A 16317-nucleotide genomic window follows, 5' to 3' on the forward strand; every position below is an offset into this window, starting at 1 on the left:
GGGCTTGCACACGGGTCCCGCCTGGTGGGTGGCCCACGGCTGGAGAGTGCCCATCCTGCCCCCAGCCCTGGTCCTTGTGCCATCCACCCTCCCTCTCCCCGCTCTGGACGCACACAGCTGGGCACGTCCAGGAAACTTCCCGTTACCAGTTCCTGCCAAGCAGCCTCAGAGATACCCTGGAGGCCGCAGCGTGGGGGCCCAGCGTCATCCCGTAGCTGGGCCTGGCCTGACATCCTGATGGCCCCGTCAACCCCCAGCGCCACAGAGAGAGCCCTGCCTAGCTGGCATCTCTCACCAGAGCAGGGACCCCTGCCCAGCTGCCCTGCCTGCCCAGGCAGAGTCCTGCACCAACCCTTGAGTGACGCCACCAGCTGCGCCCTTGCACCCCCATGTGCCCTGCAGCCCCAGTGGGGCAGCCTCTCCAGCCTCACACCGCGTGTGGGCCCCGGACCCCAGCCAGAGGCTGCAGCGGAGGCACGAGCCACTGACGGTCACTTTATTCGGGTGTCGCCGCCCACACTGGCTTGCCGCGCAAGCGTTCAACAAAGCTTCTCGGTCATCAGGGCCCTGTAGCGCTGAGGGCCCCCAGCCCGGGGAAGGGCCGGGCAGCAGACTCTGGGAGCAGGAGGTGGCTCCTCGGAGGGAGACCTGCAGGGCGCGGCCCAGGCTTCCATGGACCCCGCGGGGCAGCGTGGGGTGCTCACCTGCCCCCCTGCTCGAGTCCTGACAGACCCCGAGCCCACTGGCCCAGCTCCTCCCGGAGGCAGAGGTTGCTGTGAAGGCCTTCTTCCCTTGGCAGGCCGGGACGAAGTCTCGGGGTGCTCTGGGAGCCCTGTGTAGTCAGCGGGGCGCCCAGACGCTCATTCGTGACTGTAGGTGGAGTATGATACGCGGCACCTGGACTTGCGTGACGGCTTCCGGGCCTCAGACCCCTGGGGCTCGTTGCCAAGTTGCTTCAGGGGTTTCTTTACGAACATCATTGGGTACATTTTTCCTGTCGGGAAGGAGGACACAGGTGAGGCAGCGTCCGGCACAGGACAGCCCCCAGGTCAGGAGGGGAGGGGGCTGTCCTTGTCCCCAGAGGTCTCTCTGCCTTGTCCCTGGAGCACTGGGCCCTCCCTGCCCTGGGTCAGGCCCGGGGCCGCCCTTGAGCTCCCAAGCCCTGCCCACTCCAGGCCAGGTGCCGGTCAGTGAGAGGCTCCCTCCTTGCCTCCTGGTTCCTGTTTGTTTCTCGTGAGGATCCAGAAGTCACAGACATCCTGACCCACACTGATGGGTGCAGAGCAGCCAGCCTTGGAGCCACCTGTGCTTGGACTGGCCGTGGGTAGACACTCATGCACGCGTGTGTGCACACACACATGCAGGAATGCACTCTCCACTCCCCTCCAGGTGACACGGCATTCCTTTACCTGGAGACAACCCCTCTGTCTAGAAATGATGGTTATCAAGACAGTGCTGCTGCTCAAATTCTGAATGGAGAACTGACTCTCCAACCCTAAGTCCCTAGTGAACAGTGGAAGGATTAGAACCAGAGCGTCTGTGTCCCTACGAGAAAGTGAAGACGTGACAAGTCACGTGTCAGAGCCATCAAAGACGAGGAATGTGGGTGGGATCCCAGGGGACCCCCAGCAGGCGCCCCCTGTGCGGCAGGGACTCCCTCCAGAGAGGACCCAGCCCTCTACAGTGACACCTGTGTGCACGCTTAGTCGCTCAGTCGTGCCCGACTCTGACCCTGTGGACTGCAGCCCGCCAGGCTCCTCTGTCCATGGGGACTCTCCAGACAAGAATTCTGGAGTGGGTTGCCATTTCCTTCTCCAGGGGATCCTCCAACCCAGGGATCAAACCCAGGTCTCCCACATCGCAGACAGATTCTTTACCATCTGAGCCACCAGGGAGGCCAAAGTGAGACCTCCATGACCCTACTTCCCTCCTTCCTCTATGTGGCCTAAAAAATAACAAGAACCTTCCCGGTTTCTATTATACCACAAACCTATTTCTATACCCAACCTGGGAAAACAGAAAAACACCAGCGAGAAACAGCAAAATTTTCAAAATATGCACCAGCATCTACCTGGGGAATCAGACCGACTGGCCCAAGACGAGAGTATCAAGAAAGAGAGGTAAGTATCCAGAAACGTCTATTTTGAAGAAGTCACAGCAGTATGGTAACTGTTGAAATGACCGCCTTCCTCTCAGACACATCAAAATGTTAGGCAAAATCAATATTTATTAATATAAAGTCAATAGCCACCTGAGGTCACAGGGGACCTAAGTCCCACACACTTAAAAAAACCTGTGGGGCCGTAGTGAGTGTGTGCGTGGATATCAGATGCAGCAATAGCTCCTTCAGGGCATCACAGGTGTGGAGCTGGCAGCCCTGTGCAGCCTGGACTGTGGAAGGGACAAAAGGTTCTCCCTATGGGCAGAGGGGCCAGGAAAGCTTTGCTGCCAGGGCTCTGAGCAGAAGCATCTCCCAGCAGCGTGGGCATCCCACTGGTCCTCAGCTGACAGTGGAAAGGAGCAGATATGAAAGAACCCGTAGGCCTCACCTGGTGTCAGGCAGCATGTGCTTCCCTTGGGGGGAGGAGGAATAGAAAATCCCTACTGATAGGAGCTCAGGTTTTAAAATTCCAACATGCCAAAGCATCCCAGCAGAGAGAGAGCCCCAAGAACATCAGGTGATGGAAAGTGGCGCGGTGGATACAGAGTGAGGAGCCGCCGACACAGCCCAGAGGACGCAGCCAGGCTCAGTTCAGACCTAGCTCTGCCGCCTAAAGCCGCTGGCTCACAGGGCACACGCCCCCACACGAGGACATGCCTCCAAAGTGGGCACAAAGTTTGCATAACCTCGTAGAGACAGACAGAGAAGGCCAAACAAACTGAGGAGACAGAGGAACATGTTCCAAACAAAAGAACAAGATGAAACCCCAGGGGGGAGAAGGACCCTAAAGAAATACAGATAAGTAATTCACCAGATAAAAAGTTCTAAGTAACAGTCCAGAGAAATACTGACCAAACTTGGGGAAAGAATTTAGGGATACAGTGAGAACTTCAACAAAGAATTAGAAAATACAAAAAAAAAAAAAAAAAAAGAACCAACCAGAGCAAAAGAAGTCACTGAGGTGAAATTCACACAACGGGGAGTCAACTGCAGACGAGCTGATACAGAAGAACATACAAGTGACCTGGGAGACACAGTCATGGGGATCACCCAATCAGAACAGCGGGAAGAAAACACTTCTCTTAAAATGAGGACAGTTTAAAGAGCCTCCGAGGCAACATCAAGCATACTAACATTCACACGGTAGGGGCCCCGGGAGGAGAGGATAAAGGGGGCAGAAAATGCATTCGATAAAATGATGGCTGAAAAAACCCCTTTCCTGAAGAAGGAAGCCGGTACCCAGGTAAAGGTCACGAAGGGTCCCAAACAAGATGGCGAAATGTGGGGGTAAAGAGAGAACTTAAAAGGCAGCAAGAGAAAAAGAGTCACAGACGAGGGAGCCTCCATAAGGCTACCTGCTGATGCTTCACTAGAGGCTTTGTAGGCCGGGAGTGACGTGATGTATTTAAAGTATCGAAAGGGAAAACCTACAACCAAAGATGCTCATCATTCAGGACTGAAGCAGCGTTCCCCAGACAAGCAAAAAGTAAGAGAGTCTGTCTCCACTGAACTAGCCTCACAAGAGATGTGAAGGGGCCCTCTCTAATCAAAAAAGAAAAGTCCATAAGAAGAAATAAGAAAATCTATGAAGGAAAACTATTTCGCTGGAAAGGCAAATATATGGTAAAGGCAGTGGATCGGCCACTTAAAATTTAAGCTAGTACGAAGGTTAAAAGACAAAAATCATAAAATTAACTACATAGAACTACAGTAAGGACTTAAGAAATACACATAAAGATGTAAAATGTGACATCAGAGCATAAAATTGTGGAGTGGGGGAGTAAAAAAATGTAGTTTTTAGAATGTGTTTGAATTAAAATATGATTATCAGGGTAAAACAAATTAGAGCTATAGATAGATATAGACACAGTTACAGAGAGACGTATGTGTGAACCTCGCAGTAACAGCAAAGCAAAACCTGCAGCAGATGCACACAGAGAAGAGAGGACACCAAACATGACATTAAAGACAGCTATCCAACCACAAGGGGAGAGAAAGACTAAAAGGAGAGATCAGAGAAGAGCCACGGAAACAACTAGGCAGTAAGTAACGGAACGGAGTAAGCACACACCCGTCACCGATCACTTCCATCAGGAAGACATTACGTAGCTGAACGCGCTTGGTTTGGTTTGTTTAACTATCCATATGCTGCCCGTAAGAGATTCATCTCAGGACTAAAGACACACAGACTGAAAATGAGAGAATGGAAAAGGATATTCCTTGAAGACAGATACAAAAAGAAAGGTGGGGTAGTAATACACATATTAGACAAAACAGAATTTAAAACAAAGTCTGCAACAAAAGACAAAGAAGGGCATCATATAATGATACAGTAATTATCCCAAAAACAGGATACAATGTTCATAAACATATATGCTCCTGACACAGGAGCACCTAAAATATATAAAGCAAATATTCAGACAGAAAGAGAAAAGCTTACAGTGACACCTGACATACGTCAATGGACTGTTCATCCAGACGGAAGATCAATAAGGAAACAAGGGCCTTAAATGACACACTCGGCCAAGAAGACTTGATAGGTGTCTATTAAACATTCCATCCCAGACAGCAGAATACACATTCTCTTCAAGTGCATGGGGAGCATCCTCCAGGAGAGATGACACGCTAGGCCACAAAACAAGTCTCAACAGATGTATGAAGACTGAAATGGTATCAAGCATCTTTTCTGAACACGGTGTTATGAAATTAGTACTCTACCACAGGAAGAAAGTGGGAAAAAACATGAAGACTGACCGATATGCTACTGAAAAAGATAAAGAGTCCATGAAGAAATCAAAGATAAAAAGCACCTCAAAATGAATGAAAATAGAAACATAACTTTCCAAAATCTGTGGAATGAAGCAAAGCAGTTCTAAGAGGGAAATTCATAGCAACATAGGCCTTTGCTGTTCTTCAGGCATTAAGTCCTGTCCAAATCTTTGCAACCCTATGGACTGCAGCACACTAGGCTTCCTGTCCATCATGATCTCCTGGAGTTTGCCCAAACTCTTGTTCATTGAGTTGGTGATGCTATCCAAATACTTCATCCTCTGTCTTATCCCCTTCTCCTCCTGCCCTCAATCTTTCCCAGCATCAGGGTCTTTTCCAATGAGTCAGCTCTTCACATCAGGTAGCCAAGTACTGGAGCTTCAGCATCAGTCCTTCCAACAAATATTCAGGGTTAATTTCCTTTAGGACTGACTGGTTGGATCTCCCTGCTGCCCAAGGGACTCTCAGGAGTCCTTCAGCGCCACAATTCAAAAGCATCAAATCTTCAGGGCTCAGCCTTCTTTATGGTCCAAGTCTCAAATCTGTACATGACTACTGGAAAAACCATAGTTTTGACTAGAAGGACCTTTGTTGGCAAAGTGATACCTCTGCTTTTTAACATGCTGTCTAGGTTGATCACAGCTTTCCTTCCAAGGAGCACCTTTTAATTTCATGGCTGCAGCCACTGTCCACAGTGATTTTGGAGCTGAAGAAAATAAAATCTGTCACTGTTTCCACTTTTCCCCCTCCTATTTGCCATGACTGGATGCCTTGATCTTAGTTTTATAATGTTGCATTTTAAGCTAGCTTTTTCACTCTCTTCTTTCACCATCATCAAGAGGCTCTTAAGTTCCTCTTCATTTTCTGCCATTAGAGTGATACCGTCTGCATATCTGAGGTTGCTGATATTTCTCCTGGCAATCTTGATTCCAGCTTGTGATTCTTCCAGCCTGGTATTCTGCATGCTATAATGTGTATATAAGTTAAATAAGCAGGGTGACAACATACAGCCTTGACGTACTCCTTTCCCAGTTTTGACCAGTCCATTGCTACATGTCTGGTTCTAACTGCTGCTTCTTATCCTGCAAAGAGGCTTCTCATGAGACAGGTAAAATGGTCTGGTATTCCCATCTCTTTAAGAATTTTCCAGTTTGGTGTGATCCACACAGTCAAGTGGAGCAAATGGAGATGTTTTTCTGGAATTCTTTGCTTTCTCTATGATCCAAGGAATGTTGGCAATTTGATTTCTAGTTCCTCTGCCTTTTCTATCTCCAGCTTGTACATCTGGAAGTTCTCAGTTCACATACTGTTGAAGCCTAACTTGAAGGATTTTGAGCATTACCTCCTAGCATGTGAAATGAGTGCAATCGTGTGGTAATTTGAACATTCTTTGGTATTGCCCTTCTTTGGGATTGAAATGAAAACTGACCTTTTCCAGTCCTATGGCCACTGCTGAGTTTTTCAAATTTGCTGGCATATTGAGTGCAGCACTTTAATACCATCATCTTTTTGGATTTTAGGTAGCTCAGCTGGAATTCCATCACCTCCACTAGCTTTGTTTGTAGTACTGTTTCCTAAGACCCACTTGACTTCACACTCCCGGACGTCTGGCACTCGGTGAGTGGTTATCCAGGTCATTAAGACCTTATATATAGTTCTCCTGTGTATTGTTGCCACCTCTTCTTCATCTCTTCTACTTCTGTTAGGTCCTGACCTTTCTGTCCTTTATCGTGCCCATCTTTGCATGCAGTGTTCCCTTGATATCTATCTCCAGTTTTCTTGACGAGATCTCTTTCTCATTCTATTGTTTTCTTCTATTTCTTTGCATTGTTCACTTACAGTTTTCTTCTCTCTCCTTGCTATTCTCTGGAACTCTGCATTCAGTTAGGTATGTCTTTCCCTCTCTCCCTAGGCTTTCACTTCTTTTCTCAGCTATTTATAAAGCCTCCTCAGACAAACACTTTGCCTCCTTGCATTTCTTTTTTTCTTTGGGATGGTTTTGGTCACTGCCTCCTGTACAATGTTATGAACCTTTGTCCATAGTCCTTCAGGCATTCTGTCTACCACATCTAATCCCTTGAATCTATTTGTCACCTTCAGTGTATAATCATAAGAGATTTGGTTTAGGTCATATCTGAATGGCATAGTGGTGTTCCCTACTTTCTTCAACTTAAGCCTGAATTCTGCAATAGTTCAGTTCAGTCGCTCAGTCGTGTCCGATTCTTTGTGACCCCACGGACGGCAGCACGCCAGGCATCCCTGTCCATCACCAACTCCCAGAGTCTACTCAAACTCATTTCCATTGAGTTGGTGATGCCATCCAACCATCTCATCCTCTGTGCCCCCCTTCTCCTGCCTTCAATCTTTCCCAGCATCAGGGTCTTTTCAAATGAGTCAGCTCTTCGCATCAGGTGGCCAAAGTATTGGAGTTTCAGATTCAACATCAGTCCTTCTAATGAACACCCAGGACTGATCTCCTTTAGGATGGACTGGTTGGATCTCTTTGCAGTCCAAGGGACTCTCAAGAGAATTCTCCAACACCACAGTTCAAAAGCATCAATTCTTCAGCACTCAGCTTTCTTCACAGTCCAACTCTCACATCCATATACGACTACTGGAAAAACCATAGCCTTGACAAGACGGACCTTTGTTGACAAAGTAATGTCTCTGCTTTTTAATATGCTGTCTAGGTTGGTCGTAACTTTCCTTCCAAGGAGTAAGCGTCTTTTAATTTCATGGCTACAGTCACCATCTGCAGTGATTTTGGAGCCCCAAATAATAAAGTCAGCCACTGTTTCCACTGTTTCCCCATCTATTTGCCATGAAGTGATGGGACCGGATGCCATGATCTTAGTTTTCTGAATGTTGAGCTTTAAGCTAACTTTTTCACTCTCCTCTTTCACCTTCATCAAGAGGCTTTTTAGTTCCTCTTCACTTTCTGCCATAAGGGTGGTGTCATCTGCATATCTGAGGTTCTTGATATTTCTCCCAGCAATCTTGATTCCAGCTTGTGTTTCTTCCAGTCCAGCGTTTCTCATGATGTACTATGCATATAAGTTAAATAAGCAGGGTGACAACATACAGCCTTGACATACTCCTTTTCCTATTTGGAACCAGTCTGTTGTTCCATGTCCAGTTCTAACTGTTGCTTCCTGACCTGCATATAGGTTTCTCAAGAGGCAGGTCAGGTGGTCTGGTATTCCCATCTCTTTCAGAATTTTCCACAGTTTATTGTGATCCACGCAGTCAAAGGCTTTGGCATAGTCAATAAAGCAGAAATAGATGTTTTTCTGGAACTCTCTTGCTTTTTCCATGATCCAGTGGATCATGGCAGTTGGCAGTTTGATCTCTGGTTCCTCTGCCTTTTCTAAAACCAGCTTGAACATCTGGAAGTTCACGGTTCACGTATTGCTGAAGCCTGGCTTGGAGAATTTTGAACATTACTAGTGTGTGAGATGAGTGCATTTGGCTGGAGAAGGCAATGGCACCCCACTCCAGTACTCTTGCCTGGAAAATCCCATGGACAGAGGAGCCTGGTAGGCTACAGTCCACGGGGTTGCAAAGAGTTGGACATGACTAAGCGACTTGTCAATGTCAATGTCAGTTGCACATGGATTAGGAGAGTTAATATGTTAAAAATGACCATACAACCCAAAGCAGTCTGCAAAGTCAATGCAATCTCTATCAAATGCCAATGACATTTTTTTCACTGAAATAGAGAAAACAATTCCAGAATGTGTGTGGAACCATAAAAGACTTCAAATAGCCAAAGCAATATTGAGAAAGAAGAAAGAAGGCATCACACGTCTTGACTTCAAACTACATTACAAAGCTACAATAATCAGAACAGAGTGGTACTGGCACAAAAACAGACGCATAGACAGTGGAACAGAAGGAGGAGCCCAGAAATAAGCCCACTCACACGTGGTCAATTAATCTACAACAAGGAAGGAAAAAATGTGATGGGGGAAAGACAGACTCTTCAATAAATGGTGTTGGGAAAACCGCGCAGCTACAGGTAAAATCCAGGCTGGACCACTGTGTCACACCACGCACAAAAAGAAGTCAAAATGGACTCAAAGGTTAAGACCTGAAAACACATAACTCCAAGAAGAAAACACAGGCAATATTGTCTCTGATATCATCATCCTTAACAATATTTTTACGGATCCGTCTCTTCAGGCAAAGGCTTTTAAAAAAGCAAAAATAATCAAATGGGACTACATCAGCTAAAAAGCTTTTGCACAGTGAAGGAAACCATCACCAAGATGAAAAGGCGGCCCGCCGAGCAGGAGGAGATGTTTGTAAATGATACGTCTGATAAGGCCTTACTACCCAAAACATATAAACAACTCATACAAGTCAATATGTTCTAAAAAGCCCAATCTGATTTTAAAATGGGCAGAGGACCTGAATAAGCATGTTTCCAAAGCAGACAGACAGATGGCCAACATACAAATGAAAAGATGTTCAATATCACTAACCATCAGGGAAATTCAAATCAAAAACTCCGTGAGATACTACTTCACACTTGTCAAAACCACCATCATCAAAAAGACAATAGATACGTGTTGGCAGGGATGTGGAGAAATGGAAGCCTCAGGCACTGTCAGTGGGAATGGAAACTGGTGCAGCCACTGTGGAAAACAGCATGGATTAAAAATTAAAAACAACTACCATACGACCTATCAATCCTGCTTAGGTATTTATAATCCAAAGAAAAGGAAAACACTAATTTGAAAAGACATATGCACCCCAAAGATGCTGGGAAAGATGGAAGGCAAAAGGAGAAGAGCGTGGCAGAGGATGAGATGGTTGGATGGCATCACCAACTCGATGGACATGAGTCTGAGCAAGCTCCAGGAGTTGGTGATGGACAGGGAAGCCTGGCGTGCTGCAGTGCACAGGGTTGCAAAGAGTTGGACACAACTTAGCAACTCAACAATGACAAAACACCCCAATATTCAAAGAAGCAATATTTACAACAGCCAAGATACGGAAGCAATCTAAGTACCCACTGACAGATGAACGTAGAGAAAATGTGGCCTATTTATACAGTGGAATACTGTTGTTGCTGTTCAGTCACCAAGTGGTGTCCAACTCTTTGCGACTCCATGGACTGCAGCATGCCACACTTACAGCTGGGGGACTCTGTGGCCTGGAAGGACACCTGAAGCTCCAGGATACACAAACTTGTTTTTCGCATCCTTCCAGAGACTCACCCCACGCCCCTGCCACCTCTCCAGAACACAGAATGCTGGCTTCTGGGCAGAATCCCGACACCCACAAATTCCAGGCCCTTTATGTCAGCCACCAACGTTCCAGGCCCAATGCCACCGCCCTTGCCCATCCCAAGCTGCCCCCAAGGCTGCGCCCGTCTTGGGTTCCCTGACTGCCCCAGCTCCAGCTCCCCGGCCGTCTCCTCCTGAGGTTCCCCTGACCTTATCTGGCCCAGGCCCCAGCCTCCAACCCCAGCACCAGGCCTCCCCTCATGCTGAAGACATGGGCTCCGAGTGTAGCGTCCCCGTGGCCCGCCCCCAGCCCCTGACTCCCTTGCTCAAAGAGGGACCCATCAACCGCTCCACTTCCCAGAGCTCGCCTGCTCTGGGGCACGCCCACCTCGGGCACCGCCGGCCACCTGCCTGCTCGCTGGGCCCTCCGCCTGCAGCCCCGTCTGTCCCCCGTCCTCCCCCACCGTCCTCATGACGGACTCTGAGGGCCACCGCGGCCCCGCGCTCCGCAGTCGCCCACGATCCCCCTGGGACACTGCGCCCTCCGCGGTCCTGCCTTCCGCCTGCCCCGCCTCAGCTGCCCTCGGGCTGGGTCTGGGGCAGGGGACAGGGCTTCTCTTCCCAGCCCGAAGGAGGGCCGGAGTCCAGGTGGGTGGAAGAGAGAAGCCTGGAGGGCAGGGAGGTGAGAGTGAGGGTCCTGGAGGGCGGGGTGAGGGGGCATCGGGCACACACTCGAGCTGGAGTGGGGGGAGGGGGGCCGGGTGGGGGAGGGGAGAGGTGAAGCGCCTCGGACCACTCACTCCCCGCAGACTGACTCCTCGGAGAGGCGGCCCCAGGGAACCCGGCCCTTCAGCCACTTGGCATGACCCTCTGCACACTGACAGGTGCACATGGACACACGCTTACACATGCATCTGCCTCAGCTGAACAGGGCAGGAGAAACCCCAACCCACCACGCCCTGTCTCCCCTGTCCCTCCCTCCCCTCCTCCTCCCCCTCCGTCAACCCTTCCTCTCCTGCCCCTCCTCTCCCCCCTCCCCCTCCCCACTTTTATCCGCAGCCTCGCCTCCCAGATGCTCCCACACTGACCATTTCTGCACTGAACTCTGACCCCTGCAACCCCCCTGGCCAAACCGTGACCCCCATCAGTCACTTTGACCCCTGCTTATCACTGCCATGTGGTCTCCACTGCCTGTTGGTGGGCTCGCTCTCTCCTCTCCCTGACGCTCAGCCAAACACCGGAGGGACCAGACCAGGCCAGCTCTCAGCCCAGCCCCCAGCAGGCAGCCTGAGCAGACGGCCCTGAGCACCACTCCCCAGGGACCCGGCATGTACCCCACCCACCAGCCTCCAGCAGATGACGGACCATCCCCCACGATGATGATGGGGCGGGCCCACAAGGGAGGGTCCGCAGGGTCCCCGGGGCCCAGGCCACAGGGGGACAGGTGGGGCCTCCCTGGCCTGCTGGGAGCCCTCCCGCTTGCAGCCTGAGTGACTGCAGCTCCAAGTTCTCAGAGAGCTAAGGGGCCGGGTGGCCAGCCCAGCAGCCAGAGAAGGGAGGCAGGATACGGGCGCCTCTTCTCACTCAGAGGACAGAAGCCGGGGGGCGGGGGGGCGGGGGGGGGGGCCTCTGTAAGAGCACAGAACTTTCTGGAAAGGAAGCTTGGCTTTGCAGGAGCCCCAGGGACGAGTGACATCCACTTTGCTCCACGCACACTGGCAGTGCCAGGCCCCTACACGATCTTAGTCTGTCCACGGGAGAGAGGAGCCCAGCCCGAGCCGTCCGCGAATCCGAAATCCCAACTGGCTGCCTGAGGCACTTGGGGCCTGAGGGGGCGGCTGTTGGCTTGGTTGCAACCCCGTTCCAGCCGAAGTCACTGAGGACGGCAATGTGGGAGGGGAGCAGCGGCAGGGAGAACCCTCGGCATCACCATGGTGACCCCCAGGGGCGTGGCAGGAGGCGCTGAGTTTCCAGGAGAGAGAGGGAGGTGAGCTCAGCCCTGGCCTGTGGCCTGAGGGTGGCGGGGCTGGGGAGACGGCGCCCCACCCAAGTGAAAACACACAGGGGTGCGGACCCGTTCGGAAGCAAGATACCAGAGCAGGGTGCAGCCCATGGGCAGGGGAGATGCGAGCTGGGACGACTGGCTTCAGTCGGGCAACCACAGGAAGGCAGGCCATGAGCCCTGCTGTTAAACCAGAGGCCGAGAGCGCTCCCGGGAAGTCACAGAGGGCGCGGCATCCACCGCGGCCTCAACCAGCGAGCCTGGGAAGGGACGGACTGGGCGTCACGGGCCGCAGAGCCCACAGCTGACCGCCCAGAGAGCCGGGGACAAGCGGCGGCCACGGCTGCCTGCGCGGCTGCATGCTGGGGAGCCTGTGCCCCGGCCCCCGGGGACGGCACTGGGGCTCGCCGCAGCAGCTGCAGGTCAGCCACGGACACCACTCCTGCCCTGGCCGAGGCCGGCAGCTGTGGCCTTCTCCACACCAGGCCTCTGCCTCCTGGAACGTGGGCCCTGCGGGTCGGGGACCCGTGTCCTTGGCCTTTGCAGGGTCCTGGGAGCCCAGTACACGCCGTGCAGTGAGGAGGCACTCAGGGCACAGGTACACCACAGAGGAGTGGGCATTGCCTCGGGGGCGGCAGGGGGCAGGAGGGGACGCATGGCCGTGGCAGCATCGGGGAGCCTACGATGAAGGCGGAGCTGACCAGCCGGGTGCGAGGTGTGAAAGCGGATGACAGTTACTCCCACGCGACAGAAAGGATTAAACAACGCAACCCGTGGTTGACTGGAAGACAGCACAGGAAAGGGGCCGACTGTCTCCCAGACGAAACACTGAGAATAAGTACAGCCCCCGACAAGACATTCCCGAACCTGACACTCAATCGACTGAGTGAGTACGGACAACAAACGGTGCGTCTCAGAGAGCAGGAGCTCTGGTGCGGCTGTGCCCGGGCGGCGGGCCAGCACCCAGGACGGGCAGCAAACGGAAGGGGACACTAGTCACCACTAATCCCGGAAAGTGAGCTCCAGCCAGGCGGCTCTCACGCCCTGCACCAAAATGAACTCTAGGCTGACTATACAGTTACACGTTCAGTTCAGTCCAGTCGCTCAGTCGTGTCCGACTCTTTGCAACCCCATAGACCGCAGCACGCCAGGCCTCCCTGTCCATCACCAACTCCCAGAGTTCACTCAGACTCACGTCCATCGAGTCAGTGATGCCATCCAGCCATCTCATCCTCTGTCGGCCCCTTCTCTTCCCACCTTCAATCTTTCCCAGCATCAGGGTCTTTTCCAGTGAGTCAGTTCTTCACATCAGGTGGACAGAGTATTGGAGTTTCAGCTTCAGCGTCAGTTCTTCCAATGAATATTCATGACTGATTTCCTTTAGGATGGACTGGCTGGATCTCCTTGCTGTCCAAGGGACTCTAAAGAGTCTTCTCCAACACCACAGTTCAAAAGCATCAATTCTTTGGCACTCAGCTTTCTTTATGGTCCAACTCTCACATGCATACGTGACTACTGGAAAAACCATACCTTTGACTAGACAGACCTCTGTCAGCAAAGTAATGTCTCTGCTTTTTAATATGCTGTCTAGGTTGGTCATAACTTTTCTTCCAAGGAGGAAGTCTTTTAATTTCACGGCTGCAGTCACCATCTGCAGTGATTCTGGAGCCCCAAAACACAGTCTCTCACCGTTTCCACTGTTTGCCCATCTATTTGCCATGAACTGATGGGACCAGATGCCATGATCTTAGTTTTCTGAATGTTGAAATTTAAGCCAACTTTTTCACTCTCACTTTCATCAAGAACTTCAGTTCTTCTTCACTTTCTGCTATAAATGTGGTGTCATCTGCATATCTAAGGTTATTGATATTTCTCCTGGAAATCTAGATTCCAGCTTGTGTTTCATCCAGTCCAGCATTTCTCATGATATACTCTGCATATAAGTTAAATAAGCAGGGTGACAATATACAGCTTTGACGTACTCCTTTTCCTATTTGGAACCAGTCTGTTGTTCCATGTCCAGTTCTAACTGTTGCTTCCTGACCTGCATACAGGTTTCTCAGGAGGCAGCTCAGGTGGTCTGGTATTCCCATCTCTTTAAGAACTTTCCACAGTTTGTTGTGATCCACACAGTCAAAGGCTTTGGCAGAGTCAATAAAGCAGAAGTAGATGTTTTTCTGGAACTCTCTTGCTTTTTTGATGATCCAGCAGATGTTGGCAATTTGACCTCTGGTTCCTCTGCCTTTTCTAAATCCAGCTTGAATATCTGGAAGTTCACAGTTCATGTACTGTTGAAGCCTGGCTTGGAGAACTTTGAGCATTACTTTGCTAGCGTGTGCTGCTGCTGCTGCTGCTAAGTTGCTTTGGTCGTGTCCGACTCTGTGCGACCCCATAGATGGCGGCCCACCAGGCTCCTCCATCCCTGGGATTCTCCAGGCAAGAACATTGGAGTGGGTTGCCATTTCCTTCTCCATTGCTAGCGTGTGAGATGAGTGCAATTGTGCGCTAGTTTGAGCATTCTTTGGCATTGCCTTTCTTTGGGATTGGAATGAAAACTGACCTTTTCCAGTCCTGTGGCCACTGCTGAGTTTTCCATATTTGCTGGCATATTGAGTGCAACACTTTCACAGCATCATCTTTTAGGATCTGAAATAGCTCAACTGGAATTCCATGACCTCCACTAGCTTTGTTCGTAGTGATGCTTTCTAAGGCCCACTTGACTTCACTCTCCAGGATATCTGGCTCTAGGTGAGTGATCACACCATCATGATTATCTGAGTCATGAAGATCTTTTTTGTATAGTTCTTCTGTGTATTCTTGCCACCTCTTCTTAATATCTTCTGCTTCTGTTTGGTCCATACCATTTCTGTCCTTTATCGAGCCCGTCTTTGCATGAAATATTCCCTTAGTATCTCTAATTTTCTTGAAGAGATCTCTAGTCTTTCCCATTCTATTGTTTTTCTCTATTTCTTTGTATTGATCACTTTTGCTTCTTTTCATAGCTATTTAAGGCCTCCTCAGACAATCATTTTGCCTTTTAGCATCTCCTTTTCTTGGGGATAGTCTTTATCCATGTCTCCTGTACAATGTCACGAACCTCTGTCCATAGTTCTTCAGGCACTCTGTCTATCAGATCTAGTCCCTTAAATCTATTTCTCACGTCCACTGTATAATTGTAAGGGATTTGATTTAGGTCATACCTAAACGGTCTAGTGGTTTTCCCTACTTTCTTCAACTTAAGTCCAAATTTGGCAATATGGAGTTCATGATCTGAGCCACAGTCAGCTCCCAGTCTTTTTTTTTTTTTTTTTTTGCTGAATGTATAGAGCTTCTCCATCTTTGGCTGCAAAGAATATAATCAATCTGATTTCAGTGTTGACCATCTGGTGATGTCCATGTGTAGAGCCTTCTCTTGTGTTGTTGGAAGAGGGTGTTTGCTATGACCAGTGCATTCTCTTGGCAAAACTCTATTAGCCTTTGCCCTGCTTCATTCTGTACTCCAAGGCCAAATTTGCCTGTTACTCCAGGTATCTCTTGACTTCCTACTTTTGCATTCCATTCCCCTATAATAAAAATCTTTTTGGGGTGTTAGTTCTAGAAGGTCTTGTAGGTCTTCATAGAATCATTCAACTTCAGCTTCTTCAGCATTACTGGTTGGGGCATAGGCTTGGATTACTGTGATATTGAATGGTTTGCCTTGGAAACAAACAGAGATCATTCTGTCACTTTTGAGATTACATCCAAGTACTGCATTTCAGACTCTTTTGTTGACTATGATGGCTACTCCATTTCTTCTAAGGGATTCTTGCCCACAGTAGTAGATATAATGGTCATCTGAGTTAAATTGAACCATTCCAGTCCATTTTAGTTTGCTGATTCCTAAAGTGTCAGTGTTCACTCTTGCCATCTGCTGTTTGACCACTTCCAATTTGCCTTGATTCATGGACCTAACATTGCAGGTTCCTATGCAGTATTGCTCTTTACAGCATCAGATTTTACTTCCATCACCAGTCACATCCACAACTGGGTGTTGTTTTTGCATTGGCACCATCTCTTCATTCTTTCTGGAGTTGTTTCTCCACTGATCTCACAGCCATTGGAGGGACTGTGAGGAGATACCCCATATCCAAGGGCAAAGGAGAAGCCACAGAGAT

General features: G+C 49.8%; 1 protein-coding gene across 1 annotated transcript in view; it reads right to left on the bottom strand.

The window, feature by feature from the left end:
- Window positions 1-480: 480 nt before the first annotated feature.
- The window catches only part of ANKMY1 (ankyrin repeat and MYND domain containing 1), a 55170-nt gene continuing 39333 nt past the window's right edge, over window positions 481-16317 (bottom strand). Inside the window, exon 17 of the mRNA XM_070787021.1 lies at window positions 481-994. Within this exon, the coding sequence (XP_070643122.1) occupies window positions 861-994 (134 nt within the window). The 3' untranslated portion in view covers window positions 481-860. The remainder of the gene's footprint in view (window positions 995-16317) is intronic.

Source organism: Bos indicus, chromosome 3, assembly GCF_029378745.1.
Source record: "Bos indicus isolate NIAB-ARS_2022 breed Sahiwal x Tharparkar chromosome 3, NIAB-ARS_B.indTharparkar_mat_pri_1.0, whole genome shotgun sequence".
Classification (NCBI taxonomy): Eukaryota; Metazoa; Chordata; class Mammalia; order Artiodactyla; family Bovidae; genus Bos; species Bos indicus.